Here is a 16,413-nt window from a genome sequence, read left to right on the forward strand (position 1 = left end):
GAAACATCATCAAATTAAACACAGAGTAAGTTGGTCTGACCTGAGAGTCTCCAGATGCAGTGTGGACTCTCAGTCCACCAGAGACCAGCTCCACTCCTGAATCCTGAAGGTTGTTGTTACTCAGGTCCAGCTCTCTCAGACTAGAGGACTGGGAGCTGAGAACTGAGGACAGAGTTTCACAGCTTCTCTCTGACAGGTTTATAGCCACTCAGCCTGGAGAGACAACAGGAACAGACAGGTAACATCTGTAGGTTTAAATGTTGAGTCTGGAATTCATAAATTTACTATATTAAATCCTCTTTCAGTTTAAGTCCTTTCTGTTTAATTCTAAACAAGTTGCAGATAACTAATCAAGACTGAACCAGGTATCAAAGTCACATGATAATAAAATAAAATAAATATTTCTAGAACTCAGCCACAATTCATATTTCAGGCTTTGTGACATATGATTATGAATTAAAAAAAAATACTTAGGAAACATTCAAAGACCTTCTGAAATTAGTCCTGACATGAGAAGGGCCATTTAATCAAAATGAAGCTTAAAGTAAATAGAAACATCATCAAATTAAAGACAAAGAGTAAGTTGATCTGACCTGAGAGTCTCCAGTGTGCAGTGTGGACTCTTCAGTCCATCAGAGACCAGCTTCCCTCCTGAATCCTGCAGGTTGTTGTTACTCAGGTCCAGCTCTCTCAGACTAGAGGACTGGGAGCTGAGAACTGAGGACAGAGCTTCACAGCCTCTCTTTGACAGGTTACAGCCACTCAGCCTGGAGAGACAACAGGAAACAAGACAGATAACATCTGTAGGTTTAAATGTTGAGTCTGGAATTTATAGATTTAGTATATTAAATCCTCTTTCAGTTTAAGTCCTTTCTGTTTAATTCTAAACCCTTTTGCAGATAACTAATCAGAACTGAACCAGGTATCAAAGTCACATGATAATAAAATAAAAAAAATATTTCTAGAACTCAGCCACAATTCATATTTCAGGCTTTGTGACATATGATTATGAATGGAAAAAAAATACTTAGGAAACATTCAAAGACCTTCTGAAATTAGTCTTGACATGAGAAGGGCCGTTTAAATTAAATGAAGCTAAAAGTAAATAGAAACATAATCAAATTAAAGACAAAGAGTAAGTTGGTCTGACCTGAGAGTCTCCAGAGTGCAGTGTGGACTCTTCAGTCCATCAGAGACCAGCTCCACTCCTGAATCCTGCAGCTTGTTGTTACTCAGGTCCAGCTCTCTCAGACTAGAGGATTGGGAGCTGAGAACTGAGGACAGAGCTTCACAGCTTCTCTCTGACAGGTTACAGCCACTCAGCCTGGAGAGAAAACAGGAAGTTATTTATTATTAACTCCTTTTGTAAAAAGATGGCAGAGTATTTATTGATGAATAAATCCGACGTACAGAGCTTTTTTGGAGGCTTTGACCACTGGCAGCAGCCTCAGAAGAGCCTCCTCTGAAGCAGAGTATTTATTCAGGTCAAACATGTCCAGATCTTCTTCTGATGACAGTAAGATGAAGACCAGAGCTGACCACTGAGCAGGAGACAGATTATCTGTGGAGAGACTTCCTGATCTCAAGGACTGTTGGATCTGCTCCACTAGAGAACAATCATTCAGTTCATTCAGACAGTGGAACAGATTGATGCTTCTCTCTGCAGACAGATTCTTATCCATCTTCTTCTTGATGTACTTCACTGTTTCCCGATTGGTCTCTGAGCAACTTCCTCTCTGTGTCAGCAGACCTCGTAGGAGACTCTGATTGGTCTGCAGTGAAAGACCCAGGAGGAAGCGGAGGAACAAGTCCAGGTGTCCATTTAGACTCTGTAAGGCCTTGTCCACAGCTCTCTGGTAGAACTGTGCTGATGATGTTTGTTTTAGTCTGACTCTGAAGAATTTAGACAGCTTGGATGTTGTTTGTTCTTCTGCCAGAAGGTTGACTCCAGAGTCCGTGAAGGTCAGATGGACATGAAGAGCAGCAAGGAACTCCTGAACACTCAGATGGACGAAGCAGAACACCTTGTCCTGGTACAGTCCACTCTCCTCTTTAAAGATCTGTGTGAACACTCCTGAGACCACTGAGGCTGCGTTGATATCGATGCCACACTCTGTCAGGTCTGATTCATAGAAGATCAGGTTGCCTTTCTGCAGCTGCTCAAAAGCCAGTTTCCCCAGAGACTTGATCATCACCATGTTCTCCGGACTCCAGGTTTGATCTGTCTCAGTTCTTCCATCATACTTGACATTCTTCTGTTTGGACTGAACCACCAGGAAGTGGATGTACATCTCAGTCAGGGTCTTGGGCAGTTCTCCTCCCTCTCTGGTCTCCAACACCTTCTCCAGAACTGTAGCAGTGATCCAGCAGAAGACTGGGATGTGACACATGATGTGGAGGCTTTGGGATCTCCTGATGTGGGAGATGATTCTGCTGGCCTGCTCCTCATCTCTGAATCTCTTCCTGAAGTACTCCTCCTTCTGGGCGTCAGTGAACCCTCTGACCTCTGTCACCATGTCAACACACCCAGGAGGGATCTGATTGGCTGCTGCAGGTCGTGTGGTTATCCAGAGCCGAGCAGAGGGACAGATTCCCCCTGATGAGTTTGTCATCATCACACCCACTGAGGTGGACTCTGTAACATCAGTCAGGATCTCAGTGTTGGGAAGTCCAGAGGAGGTCGACACTCATCCAGGCCGTCAAAGATGAAGACCACCGGGACCTCTTCAAACCTGCTGAGTCCTGCTTCTTTGGTTTCACTAAAGAAGTAATCAACAAGTTCCACCAAGCTGAACTTTCTCTCTTTCAGCACATTCAGCTCTCTGAAGGTGAATGGGAATAAGAACTGGATGTCCTGGTTGGCTTTGCCTTCAGCCCAGTCCAGAGTGAACTTCTGTGTTAAGACTGTTTTCCCGATGCCAGCCACTCCTGTTGTCATCACTGTTCTGATTGGTTCATCTCTTCCAGGTGGGGTTTTAAAGATGTCTTCTTGTCTGATTATTGGTTCTGGTCTGTCTGGTTTCCTGGATGCTGTTTCAATCTGTCTGACCTCATGTTGATCATTGACCTCTGCAGCCCCTCCCTTCAGGAGGTAGATCTCTGTGAACATCTGATCGAGAACGGTTTGTTCTCCTTCTTTAGCAATCCCCTCAAACACACGCTGGAACTTCCTGTCTAGCTTAGATTTGAGGTTTTGCTGACACTCAGCACGAATCTCTGAATGAATAAAACAATGATGTCAATGAGGGTTTGTTCTGGTGAATGTGAGTGTGAACATTTCTGTATTCATCAAATCTATTCACAAAAACAACTGATATGTTGGGTGTCTCAGTCAAAAAGTATAGAAGTAACAAGAGGCCAAACTCTAGAGAAGGTTGTGTGGGTTCAGTCCAAGATGGCGGAGCTGCAGCTCGGTCATGGGTGCGTTCTGTTGAGTTTCTCCTCTTGTTACTGCTATACTGAGTCTCAGTCATACGTCTAGGAACTCTTCATTGTCCAATAAACCAGAAGGTATATGACCTAATAACAGAGGGAATTAATATTGCCCAAGCAGTTTCTTCCAGAGACATCAGAGTGTGCCGACTCTAACCAGCAGTTACCAAAACAGTCTGACTGGGTTTCATCATGTTTTGTTGTCAGAGACCCTTTAAATGTAGTTTCTCTGGTGGAGGATTGGGAGCTTGTTCTCTTCTTGTCAACACAACATATGTATCTTTGTAGATAATAGGGAGACATAGGTAACACAGCTATGGGTTGTTGAAGACTAGGATATACAAGTTTAAACTTTGTTACATCCATTTTTTAAATTTATAATTAATATGACTTACCTTCATCTTCTGGGGTGTTGACTTCTCCATGACGCGGTAACTTCTTCACCAGATCATTTAGATTCATCTTCACTAAAACTATTCTGGTCACATCAATAATGTGTTTACTGTAGGTCTGGAGCATCATATCCACGGTGTTAAGCCGGGTTTCTTTCTCCAGTTTACACCTTGGGATTGCTGGGAAGTCGTTGAGGGCTCCTTCCTGCTGCAGGTGCCAATTAAACGTTTCAAAGTGCTCAGCTCCCAAGGCTTGTAAGATTCTTAAGACGACTTCCTGAGGCGTCTCCATCTTTTGTCCCTGCGATGATCCAAAACATCCCAAAAAGACACACACAAGTATGGTTACACACACACACAGACACCTTTGTTGACCTTTGTCACTGATTGACGTAACACACACACACACACACACACACACCACACACACACATTCCATCTTCCCCCCGTTTAATGAAGCTTTTCTTACCTCCTTTAGAAGTGAGGTGAACCTCTCTCTGAAACTAAAGAACAGCTGGAGTTGACGAGTAGAACGTTCCAGACAGACGAGTTCAGAGACCTTCATGTGGAGATCCACGTCGAGAGAAAGACTGAGACACGGACTCTGGAGAGAAAAAGGAACTAGAACAGGAACCAAGAGGACCCCCCCGAGAGGCTCAGCATTAGCACATCCACTGCAGACAGTTAACATGCAATAACACACACACACACACACACACACACACACTCACACACACATATACACACACATAACTGAGGTAAGGTTGGAGACACTACCTTTTTCAATCATTACATTGTGTGTGTGTTTCCTCTTTGAACATTTCCAGGAAGAGAAACATAATAAATAGATTTTTGTAGATTTACACTTTAACATTGTTGGTTTTAATATGCTGAAGAATCATATTTTAGACATTTGCTCATGAAAATGATGGCTCCGTGTTATTGATTTACTGGCTGATAGTTTTCAACATAGGATCAATAAGAGGTATCAACATAGGATCAATAAGAGGTATCAACATAGGATCAATAAGAGGTATCAACATAGGATCAATAAGGGGTATCAACATAGGATCAATAAGAGGTATCAACATAGGATCAATAAGAGGTATCCACATAGGATCAATAAGAGGTATCCACATAGAATCAATAAGGGGTATCAACATAGGATCAATAAGGGGTATCAACATAGGATCAATAAGAGGTATCCACATAGGATCAATAAGGGGTATCCACATAGGATCAATAAGGGGTATCAAGATAGGATCAATAAGGGGTATCAACATAGGATCAATAACAGGTATCAATATAGGATCAATAAGGGGTAACAACATAGGATCAATAAGGGGTATCTACATAGGATCAATAAGGGGTATCAACATAGGATCAATAAGGGGTATCCACATAGGATCAATAAGGGGTATCCACATAGGATCAATAAGGGGTATCTACATAGGATCAATAAGGGGTATCAACATAGGATCAATAAGGGGTATCAACATAGGATCAATAAGGGGTATCACACAGTGGTGAGTCTGCACATCGACTATTGCAACACTTCCTGGCCAAGAAGGGGAAGTGGAGTCCGGCCTTGTGTTGCTTTCAACACAGAAACAGAAACTTTGTTTCCAGCTAAAAACAAAGACGGACACGGTAACGTCTGACTACTGTGTACAGATAGAAGTTGAATGTATAATAAAACACACACACACACACACGCACACGCACACACACACACACACACACACACACACACTACTCCCCCCCCTAATAATGAAGCTGTTTCTTACCTCCTTTAGAAGTGAGGTGAACCTCTCTCTGAAACTAAAGAACAGCTGGAGTTGACGAGTAGAACGTTCCAGACAGACGAGTTCAGCAGTGACGTGCGGTGATGTCAGTAAGAGGGTAGGCACTGAGTCATGAAAGCCAGATTACCTGATTTATTGTTTAGGATAATAATCAAAACCGTAGGCTTAACGTTACGCAGAAGCGCGGCACACACGCGCGGTCGATAGCAAGAAATTTCCAATCAATCTATCAATCAAAATCAATCTAATGTAATTATATAACACTTTACAGCAACCAGCAGGCTACGGTGCTTAACAGAATGAGTATAATGACGTCATCCAATAGAAAGAGAGAACATAGAAACAGTAAAATCAGAAAAGGTCTCAGAGAAACAGAAGAATGAAACTGTCCCACCACAGCTACATATTAAAAGCCTGATTCAACAGATACAGTGGTGTGAAAAAGTGTTTGCCCCCTTCCTCATTTCCTGTTCCTTTGCATGTTTGTCACACTTAAGTGTTTCGGAACATCAAACCAATTTAAACAATAGTCAAGGACAACACAAGTAAACACAAAATGCAATTTGTAAATGAAGGTGTTTATTATTAAAGGTGAAAAAAAATCCAAACCATCATGGCCCTGTGTGAAAAAGTGATTGCCCCCTAAACCTAATAACTGGTTGGGCCACCCTTAGCAGCAAGAACTGCAACCAAGCGTTTGCGATAACGTGCAATGAGGCTTTTACAGCGTCCTGGAGGAATTTTGGCCCACTCATCTTTGCAGAATTGTCCTAATTCAGTTACATTAGAGGGTTTTCAAGTATGAACGGCCTTTTTAAGGTCATACCACAACATCTCAATAGGATTCAGGTCAGGACTTTGGCTAGGCCACTCCAAAGTCTTCATTTTGTTTTTCTTCAGCCATTCGGTGGTGGACTTGCTGGTGTGTTTAGGATCATTGTCCTGCTGCAGAACCCAAGTTCGTTTCAGCTTGAGTACACGAACAGATGGTCGGACATTCTCCTTCAGGATCTCTTGGTAGACAGCAGAATTGAGACGAGCTTTGATGTTCTTTTTGCTCAGCAGTGGTTTTCTCCTTGGAACTCTGCCATGCAGGCCATTTTTGCCCAGTCTTTTCCTGATGGTGGAGGCATGAACGCTGACCTTAACTGAGGCAAGTGAGGCCTGCAGTTCTTTGGACGTTGTTGTGGGGTCTTTTGTGACCTCTTGGATGAGTCGTCGCTGAGCTCTTGGGGTAATTTTGGGCGGCCGGCCACTCCTGGGAAGGTTCACCACTGTTCCATGTCTTCGCCATTTGTGGATAATGGCTCTCACTATGGTTCGCTGGATTCCCAAAGCTTTGGAAATGGCTTTATATGATGTTCCGAAACACTTAAGTGTGACAAACATGCAAAGGAACAGGAAATGAGGATGGGGGCAAAGACTTTTTCACACCACTGTATTTTGGCCCTAAACCGTTAAGTGATTTATAAACTAGCAAGAGTACTTTGAAATCAATTCTTTGAGACACAGGAAGCCAGTGTAAAGACTTCAGAACTGGAGCGATGTGATCCAGTCTCTTGGTCTTAGTGAGAACTGGAGCGATGTGATCCAGTCTCTTGGTCTTAGTGAGAACTGGAGCGATGTGATCCAGTCTCTTGGTCTTAGTGAGAACTGGAGCGATGTGATCCAGTCTCTTGGTCTTAGTGAGAACTGGAGTGATGTGATCCAGTCTCTTGGTCTTAGTGAGAACTGGAGCGATGTGATCCAGTCTCTTGGTCTTAGTGAGGACTGGAGTGATGTGATCCAAGGCAAGGCAAGGCAGCTTTATTTGTAGAGCACATTTCAGCAACAGGGCGATTCAAAGTGCTTTACACAAAATCAGTTAAACAGATAAAACACAAATACAAACAGTTAAAAATCATAAGCATTAAAAACCGATAAAACACATGAATAGACAGTTAAAAACAAATAGAAACATTAGGACACATAAAACAAGAATAAAAGTTACAGTGCAGCATAAGAAATTTAAAGAATGAGCATTCATTTAAAGAAAGGCAGCATCAAAAAGAAAGGTCTTCAGCCTTGATTTAAAAGAACTGAGAGTAGCTGCGGATCTGCAGGTTTCTGGGAGTTTATTCCAGATTGAGGAGCATAGAAACTGAAAGCTGCTTCACCCTGTTTAGTTCTGACTCTGGGACAGAAAGTAGACCTGTCCCAGATGACCTGAGAGGTCTGGGGGGTCATAGTGTAGTAGCAGATCAGAAATGTATTTTGGATCTAAACCGTTAAGGGATTTATAAACTAGCAAGAGTACTTTGAAATCAATTCTTTGAGACACAGGAAGCCAGTGTAAAGACTTCAGAACTGGAGTGATGTGATCCAGTCTCTTGGTCTTAGTGAGGACTGGAGTGATGTGATCCAGTCTCTTGGTCTTAGTGAGGACTGGAGTGATGTGATCCAGTCTCTTGGTCTTAGTGAGGACTGGAGTGATGTGATCCAGTCTCTTGGTCTTAGTGAGGACTCGAGCAGCAGCGTTCTGAATCAGCTGCAGCTGTCTGATTGATTTTTTTAGGGAGACCTGTAAAGACCCCGTTACAGTAGTCAAGTCTACTGAAGATGAAAGCATGGACCAGTTTTTCCAAGTCCTGTTGACACATAAGTCCTTTAACCCTAGATATATTCTTAAGGTGACAGTAGGCTGACTTTGTAATTGTCTTAATGTGGCTGTTAAAGTTCAGGTCTGAGTCCATGACTACACCAAGATTTCTGGCTTTGTCTGTTGTTTTTAACATTGTTGTTTGAAGCTGAGTGCAGACTTTTAATCTTTCCTCTTTTCTTCCAAAAACAACCACCTCAGTTTTTCCTTCATTTAATTTCAGAAAGTTCCTCTTATTGATCCTATGTTGATACCTCTTATTGATCCTATGTTGATACCTCTTATTGATCCTATGTTGATACCCCTTATTGATCCTATGTTGATACCCCTTATTGATCCTATGTAGATACCTCTTATTGATCCTATGTTTATACCTCTTATTGATCCTATGTTGATACCTCTTATTGATCCTATGTTGATACCCCTTATTGATCCTATGTTGATACCCCTTATTGATCCTATGTTGATACCTCTTATTGATCCTATGTGGATACCCCTTATTGATCCTATGTTGATACCTCTTATTGATCCTATGTTGATACCTCTTATTGATCCTATGTTGATACCTCTTATTGATCCTATTTTGATACCCCTTATTGATCCTATGTTGATACCTCTTATTGATCCTATGTGGATACCCCTTCTTGATCCTATGTGGATATCCCTTATTGATCCTATGTAGATACCTCTTATTGATCCTATGTTGATACCTCTTATTGATCCTATATTGATACCGCTTATTGATCCTATATTGATACCCCTTATTGATCCTATGTTGATACCCCTTATTGATCCTATGTTGATACCCCTTATTGATCTTATATTGATACCCCTTATTGATCCTATGTTGATACCTCTTATTGATCCTATGTTGATACCTCTTATTGATCCTATGTTGATACCCCTTATTGATCCTATGTTGATACCTCTTATTGATCCTATGTGGATACCCCTTATTGATCCTATGTTGATACCTCTTATTGATCCTATGTTGATACCTCTTATTGATCCTATGTTGATACCTCTTATTGATCCTATTTTGATACCCCTTATTGATCCTATGTTGATATCCCTTATTGATCCTATGTGGATACCCCTTCTTGATCCTATGTGGATATCCCTTATTGATCCTATGTTGATACCTCTTATTGATCCTATATTGATACCGCTTATTGATCCTATATTGATACCCCTTATTGATCCTATGTTGATACCCCTTATTGATCCTATGTTGATACCCCTTATTGATCTTATATTGATACCCCTTATTGATCCTATGTTGATACCCCTTATTGATCCTATGTTGATACCCCTTATTGATCCTATGTGGATACCCCTTATTGATCCTATGTTGATACCTCTTATTGATCCTACGTGATACCCTTTATTGATCCTATGTTGATACCTCTTATTGATCCTATGTTGATATATCTTATTGATCCTATGTGGATACCTCTTCTTGATCCTATGTTGATACATCTTATTGATCCTATGTTGATACCCCTTATTGATCCTATGTTGATACCTCTTATTGATCCTATGTTGATATATCTTATTGATCCTATGTTGATACCCCTTATTGATCCTCTGTTGATACCTCTTATTGATCCTATGTTGATACCCCTTATTGATCCTATGTAGATACCTCTTATTGATCCTATGTTGATACCCCTTATTGATCCTATGTTGATACCTCTTATTGATCCTATATTGATACCGCTTATTGATCCTATGTTGATACCTCTTATTGATCCTATGTGGATACCCCTTATTGATCCTATATTGATACCGCTTATTGATCCTATATTGATACCCCTTATTGATCCGATATTGATACCCCTTATTGATCCGATGTTTATACCCCTTATTGATCCTATGAGGATACCCCTTATTTATCCTATATTGATACCCCTTATTGATCCTATGTTGATACCCCTTATTGATCCTATGTTGATACCCCTTATTGATCCTATATTGATACCCCTTATTGATCTTATGTTGATACCCTCTTGATCCTATGTTGATACCCCTTAATGATCCTATGTGGATACCCCTATTGATCCTATGTTGATACCTCTTATGATCCTATGTAGATACCCCTTATTTATCCTATATTGATACCCTTATATCCTATGTTGATACCCCTTATTGATCCTATGTTGATACCCCTTATTGATCCTAATGTTGATACCCTTTATTGATCCTATGTTGATACCCCTTATTGATCCTATGTGGATACCCCTTATTGATCCTATGTTGATACCTCTTATTGATCCTACGTGATACCCTTTATTGATCCTATGTTGATACCTCTTATTGATCCTATGTTGATACCCCTTATTGATCCTATGTTGATACATCTTATTGATCCTATGTGGATACCCCTTATTGATCCTATGTTGATACCCCTTATTGATCCTCTGTTGATACCTCTTATTGATCCTGTATTGATACATCTTATTGATCCTATGTTGATACCTCTTATTGATCCTATGTTGATACCTCTTATTGATCCTATGTTGATACATCTTATTGATCCTATGTTGATACCTCTTATTGATCCTATGTTGATACCCCTTATTGATCCTATGTTGATACCTCTTATTGATCCTATATTGATACCGCTTATTGATCCTATGTTGATACCTCTTATTGATCCTATGTGGATACCCCTTATTGATCCTATATTGATACCGCTTATTGATCCTATATTGATACCCCTTATTGATCCGATATTGATACCCCTTATTGATCCGATGTTTATACCCCTTATTGATCCTATGAGGATACCCCTTATTTATCCTATATTGATACCCCTTATTGATCCTATGTTGATACCCCTTATTGATCCTATGTTGATACCCCTTATTGATCCTATATTGATACCCCTTATTGATCTTATGTTGATACCCCTTATTGATCCTATGTTGATACCCCTTAATGATCCTATGTGGATACCCCTTATTGATCCTATGTTGATACCTCTTATTGATCCTATGTAGATACCCCTTATTTATCCTATATTGATACCCCTTATTGATCCTATGTTGATACCCCTTATTGATCCTATGTTGATACCCCTTATTGATCCTATGTTGATACCCTTTATTGATCCTATGTTGATACCCCTTATTGATCCTATGTGGATACCCCTTATTGATCCTATGTTGATACCTCTTGTTGATCCTACGTGATACCCTTTATTGATCCTATGTTGATACCTCTTATTGATCCTATGTTGATACCCCTTATTGATCCTATGTTGATACATCTTATTGATCCTATGTGGATACCCCTTATTGATCCTATGTTGATACCCCTTATTGATCCTCTGTTGATACCTCTTATTGATCCTATGTTGATACATCTTATTGATCCTATGTTGATACCTCTTATTGATCCTATGTTGATACCTCTTATTGATCCTATGTTGATACATCTTATTGATCCTATGTTGAAACCTCTTATTGATCCTATGTTGATACCTCTTATTGATCCTATGTAGATACCTCTTATTGATCCTATGTAGATACCTCTTATTGATCCTATATTGATACCCCTTATTGATCCTATGTTGGTACCCCTTATTGATCCTATGTTGGTACCCCTTATTGATCCTATATTGATACCCCTTATTGATCCTATGTTGGTACCCCTTATTGATCCTATGTTGATACCTCTTATTGATCCTATGTTGATAACCCTTATTGATCCTATGTTGATACCCCTTATTGATCATATGTTGATACCTGTTATTGATCCTATGTAGATACCTCTTATTGATCCTATGTAGATACCCCTTATTGATCCTATATTGATACCCCTTATTGATCCTATGTGGATATCCCTTATTGATCCTATATTGATACCGCTTATTGATCCTATATTGATACCCCTTATTGATCCTATGTGGATACCCCTCATTGATCCTATGTGGAAAACTTTTTTTTGATCCTATGTAGATACCCCTCATTGATCCTATGTTGATACCCCATATTGATCCTATGTTGATACCCCTTATTGATCCTATGTGGATACCCCTCATTGATCCTATGTTGATACCCCTTATTGATCCTATGTGGATACCCCTCATCGATCCTATGTGGATACCCCTTATTGATTCTATGTGGATACCCCTTATTGATCCTATGTGGATACTACTTATTGATCCTATGTGGATACCTCTTATTGATCCTACGTGATACCCTTTATTGATCCTATGTTGATACCCCTTATTGATCCTATGTTGATACATCTTATTGATCCTAAATGGATACCCCTTATTGATCCTATGTTGATACATCTTATTGATCCTATGTTGATACCTCTTATTGATCCTATGTTGATACATCTTATTGATCCTATGTTGATACCCCTTATTGATCCTATGTTGATACCTCTTATTGATCCTATGTTGATACCTCTTATTGATCCTATGTTGATATCCCTTATTGATCCTATGTTGATACCTCTTTTTATCCTATGTTGTGAATAGTATTCATCGTAAAACTTTCAGCCAGTAAATCAATAACACGGAGCCATCATTTTCATGAGCAAATGTCTAAAATATGATTCTTCAGCATATTAAAACCAACAATGTTAAAGTGTAAATCTACAAAAATCTATTTATTAGGTTTCTCTTCCTGGAAATGTTCAAAGAGGAAACACACACACAATGTAATGATTAAAAAAGGTAGTGTCTCCAACCTTACCTCAGTTATGTGTGTGTGTGTGTGTGTGTGTGTGTGTGTTATTGCATGTTAACTGTCTGCAGTGGATGTGCTAATGCTGAGCCTCTCTGGGCGGGTCCTCTTGGTTCCTGTTTCTAGTTCCTTTTTCTCTCCAGAGTCCGTGTCTCAGTTCTTTCTCTCGACGTGGATCTCCACATGAAGGTCTCTGAACTCGTCTGTCTGGAACGTTCTACTCGTCAACTCCAGCTGTTCTTTAGTTACAGAGAGAGGTTCACCTCACTTCTAAAGGAGGTAAGAAACAGCTTCATTATAACGGGGGGAAGATGGAATGTGTGTGTGTGTGTGTGTGTGTGTGTGTGTGTGTGTGTGTTGTGTGTGTTTACGTCAATCAGTGACAAAGGTCAACAAAGGTGTCTGTGTGTGTGTGTAACCATAATTTTGTGTGTCTTTTTGGTATGTTTTGGATCATCGCAGGGACAAAAGATGGAGACGCCTCAGGAAGTCGTCTTAAGAATCTTACAAGCCTTGGGAGCTGAGGACTTTGAAACGTTTAATTGGCACCTGCAGCAGGAAGGAGCCCTCAACGACTTCCCAGCAATCCCAAGGTGTAAACTGGAGAAAGAAACCCGGCTTAACACCGTGGATATGATGCTCCAGACCTACAGTAAACACATTATTGATGTGACCAGAATAGTTTTAGTGAAGATGAATCGATATGATCTGGTGAAGAAGTTACCACGTCGTGGAGAAGTCAACAACCCAGAAGGTGAAGGTAAGTCATATTCATTATAAATTTAAAAAATGGATGTAACAAAGATCAAACTTGTATACCTAGTCTTCAACACCATTAGCTGTGTTACCTATGTCCCCTCTCTCATCTACAAAGATACATATGTTGTGTTGACAAGAAGAGAACAAGCTCCAATCCTCCACCAGAGAACTACATTTAAAGGGTCTCTGACAACAAAACATGATGAAACCCAGTCAGACTGTTTTGGTACTGCTGGTTAGAGTCGGCACACTCTGATGTCACTGGAAAAAACTGCTTTGGCAATATAATTCCCCTCTGTTATTAGGTCATATACCTTCTGGTTTATTTGGACAATGAAGATTTCATAGACGTCTGACTGAGACACAGTATAGCAGTAACAAGAGAGAAACTCAACAGAACGCACCCATGACCGAGCTGCAGCTCCGCCATCTTGGACTGAACCCACACAACCTTCTCTAGAGTTGGCCTCTTGTTACTTCTATACTTTTTGACTGAGACACCCAACATATCAGTTGTTTTTGTGAATAGATTTGATGAATACAGAAATGTGCACACTCACATTCACCAGAACAAACCCTCATTGACATCATTTTTCTATTCATTCAGAGATTCGTGCTGAGTGTCAGCAAAACCTCAAATCTAAGCTAGACAGGAAGTTCCAGCGTGTGTTGAAGGGATTGCTAAGAAGGAACCAAAAACCGTTCTGGATCAGATGTTCACAGAGATCTACCTCCTGAAGGGGGGGCTGCAGAGGTCAATGATGAACATGAGTCAGACAGATTGAAACAGCATCCTGGAAACCAGACAGACCAGAAACAATAATCAGACAAGAAGACATCTTTAAAACCCCACCTGGAAGAGATGACCAATCAGAGCAGTGATGACAAAGGGAGTGGCTGGCATCGGGAAAACAGTCTTACACAGAAGTTCACTCTGGACTGGGCTAAGGCAAAGCAACCAGACATCCAGTTCTTATTCCCATTCACCTTCAGAGAGCTGAATGTGCTGAAAGAGAGAAGTTCAGCTTGGTGGAACTTGTTGATTACTTCTTTAGTGACCAAAGAGCAGGACTCAGCAGGTTTGAAGAGGTCCCGGTGGTCTTCATCTTTGACGGTCTCGATGAGTGTCGACCTCCTCTGGACATCCCCAACACTGAGATCCTGACTGATGTTACAAGAGTCCACCTCCGTGGGTGTGATGCTGACAAACCTCATCAGGGGGAATCTGTTCCCTCTGCTCGCCTCTGGATAACCACACGACCTGCAGCAGCCAATCAGATCCCTCTTGGGTGTGTTGACATGGTGACAGAGGTCAGAGGGTTCACTGACGCCCAGAAGGAGGAGTACTTCAGGAAGAGATTCAGAGATGAGGAGCAGGCCAGCAGGATCATCTCCCACATCAAGAGATCCCGAAGCCTCCACTTCATGTGCCACATCCCAGTCTTCTGCTGGATCACTGCTACAGTTCTGGAGAAGGTGTTGGAGACCAAGAGGGAGGAGAAACTGCCCAAGACCCTGACTGAGATGTACATCCACTTCCTGGTGGTTCAGTCCGAAGAATGTCAAGTATGATGGAAGAACTGAGACAGATCAACCTGAGTCCAGAGAACATGGTGATGATCAAGTCTCTGGGAAAACTGGCTTTTGAGCATCTGCAAAAAGGCAACCTGATCTTCTAGAATCAACCTGACAGAGTGTGGCATCGATATCACGCAGCCTCAGTGGTCTCAGGAGTGTTCACACAGATCTTTAAAGAGGAGAGAGGACTGTCCCAGGTCAAGGTGTTCTCTTCGTCCATCTGAGTGTTCGGAGTTCCTGGCTGCTCTTCATGTCCATCTGACCTTCACCGACTCTGGAGTCAACCTTCTGGATGAAGAACAAACAACATCCAAGCTGTCTAACTTCTTCAGAGTCAGACTAACAAACATCATCAGCACGTTTCTACCAGAGAGCTGTGGACAAGGCCTTACAGAGTCTAATGGACACCTGGACTTGTTCCTCCGCTTCCTCATGGGTCTTTCTCTGCAGACCAATCAGAGTCCTCCTACAGGTCTGCTGACACAGACAGGAATTAGATCAGATACCATCAGGAAACAGTGGAGTACATCAAGGAAAAGATGGATGAGGATCTGTCTGCAGAGAGAAGCATCAATCTGTTCCACTGTCTGAATGAACTGAATGATCGTTTCTCTAGTGGAGCAGATCCAACAGTCCCCTGAGTTCAGGATGTCTCTCCAGATAATCTGTCTCCTGCTCAATGGTCAGCTCTGGTCTTCATCTTACTGTCATCAGAAGAAGATCTGGACGTGTTTGACCTGAAGAAATACTCTGCGTCAGAGGAGGCTCTTCTGAGGCTGCTGCAGTGGTCAAAGCCTCCAAAAAAGCTCTGTACGTTGGATTTATTCATCAATAAATACTCCTGCTATCTTTTTACAACAGGAGTTAATAATAAATAACTTCCTGTTGTCTCTCCAGGCTGAGTGGCTGTAACCTGTCAGAGAGAAGCTGTGAAGCTCTGTCCTCAGTTTCTCAGCTCCCAGTCCTCTAGTCTGAGAGAGCTGGACCTGAGTACAAAACCTGCAGGATTCAGGAGTGGAGCTTGTCTCTGATGGACTGAAGAGTCCACACTGCACTCTGGAGACTCTCAGGTCAGACCAACTTACTCTTTGTCTTTATTTGATGAT

At 41.3% G+C, this 16,413-nt stretch overlaps 3 protein-coding genes across 3 annotated transcripts; 1 reads left to right on the forward strand and 2 right to left on the reverse strand.

The window, feature by feature from the left end:
* Positions 1-208: 208 nt before the first annotated feature.
* Positions 209-2,802, reverse strand: LOC116684686 (NLR family CARD domain-containing protein 3-like). Its single transcript, XM_032510163.1, has 3 exons — positions 1,411-2,802; positions 676-767; positions 209-213 (listed from the first exon to the last, which is right to left on the reverse strand). Exons 1-3 carry the CDS (start codon positions 2,613-2,615, stop codon positions 209-211), a joined length of 1,302 nt encoding a protein of 433 aa, XP_032366054.1. The 5' UTR covers positions 2,616-2,802.
* LOC116684687 (NACHT, LRR and PYD domains-containing protein 3-like) lies at positions 2,615-4,407 on the reverse strand. The gene is made up of 4 exons (XM_032510164.1): positions 4,294-4,407; positions 3,828-4,125; positions 2,906-3,216; positions 2,615-2,635 (listed from the first exon to the last, which is right to left on the reverse strand). Exons 1-4 carry the CDS (start codon positions 4,387-4,389, stop codon positions 2,615-2,617), a joined length of 726 nt encoding a protein of 241 aa, XP_032366055.1. The 5' UTR covers positions 4,390-4,407.
* Positions 4,408-13,006: 8,599 nt separating this feature from the next.
* Positions 13,007-15,779, forward strand: LOC116684688 (uncharacterized; the record flags this gene model as incomplete). Its single annotated transcript, XM_032510165.1, has 6 exons — positions 13,007-13,249; positions 13,433-13,730; positions 14,337-14,430; positions 14,785-14,918; positions 15,195-15,255; positions 15,640-15,779. Coding segments are annotated over exons 1-6 (823 nt in total), but the record flags the coding sequence as incomplete, so codon positions are not given.
* Between the last annotated feature and the right edge of the window lie 634 nt (positions 15,780-16,413).

The sequence above is a fragment of the Etheostoma spectabile genome, unplaced genomic scaffold (genome assembly GCF_008692095.1).
Source record: "Etheostoma spectabile isolate EspeVRDwgs_2016 unplaced genomic scaffold, UIUC_Espe_1.0 scaffold00019462, whole genome shotgun sequence".
In the NCBI taxonomy this organism is placed as follows: Eukaryota; Metazoa; Chordata; class Actinopteri; order Perciformes; family Percidae; genus Etheostoma; species Etheostoma spectabile.

Bases quoted from the DNA above. Each gene is read 5' to 3' on its own strand.
- LOC116684686 (XM_032510163.1), bottom strand. From the start codon at position 2,615: ATGATGACAAACTCATCAGGGGGAATCTGTCCCTCTGCTCGGCTCTGG. The intron at 768-1,410 runs GTACGTCGGATT...TTGTCTCTCCAG, and splicing joins AAAGCCTCCAAAAAAGCTCT to GCTGAGTGGCTGTAACCTGT.
- LOC116684687 (XM_032510164.1), bottom strand. From the start codon at position 4,389: ATGAAGGTCTCTGAACTCGTCTGTCTGGAACGTTCTACTCGTCAACTC. The intron at 3,217-3,827 runs GTAAGTCATATT...TTATTCATTCAG, and splicing joins CAACACCCCAGAAGATGAAG to AGATTCGTGCTGAGTGTCAG. The intron at 2,636-2,905 runs GTCTTAACACAG...CTGATGTTACAG, and splicing joins TGGCTGGCATCGGGAAAACA to AGTCCACCTCAGTGGGTGTG.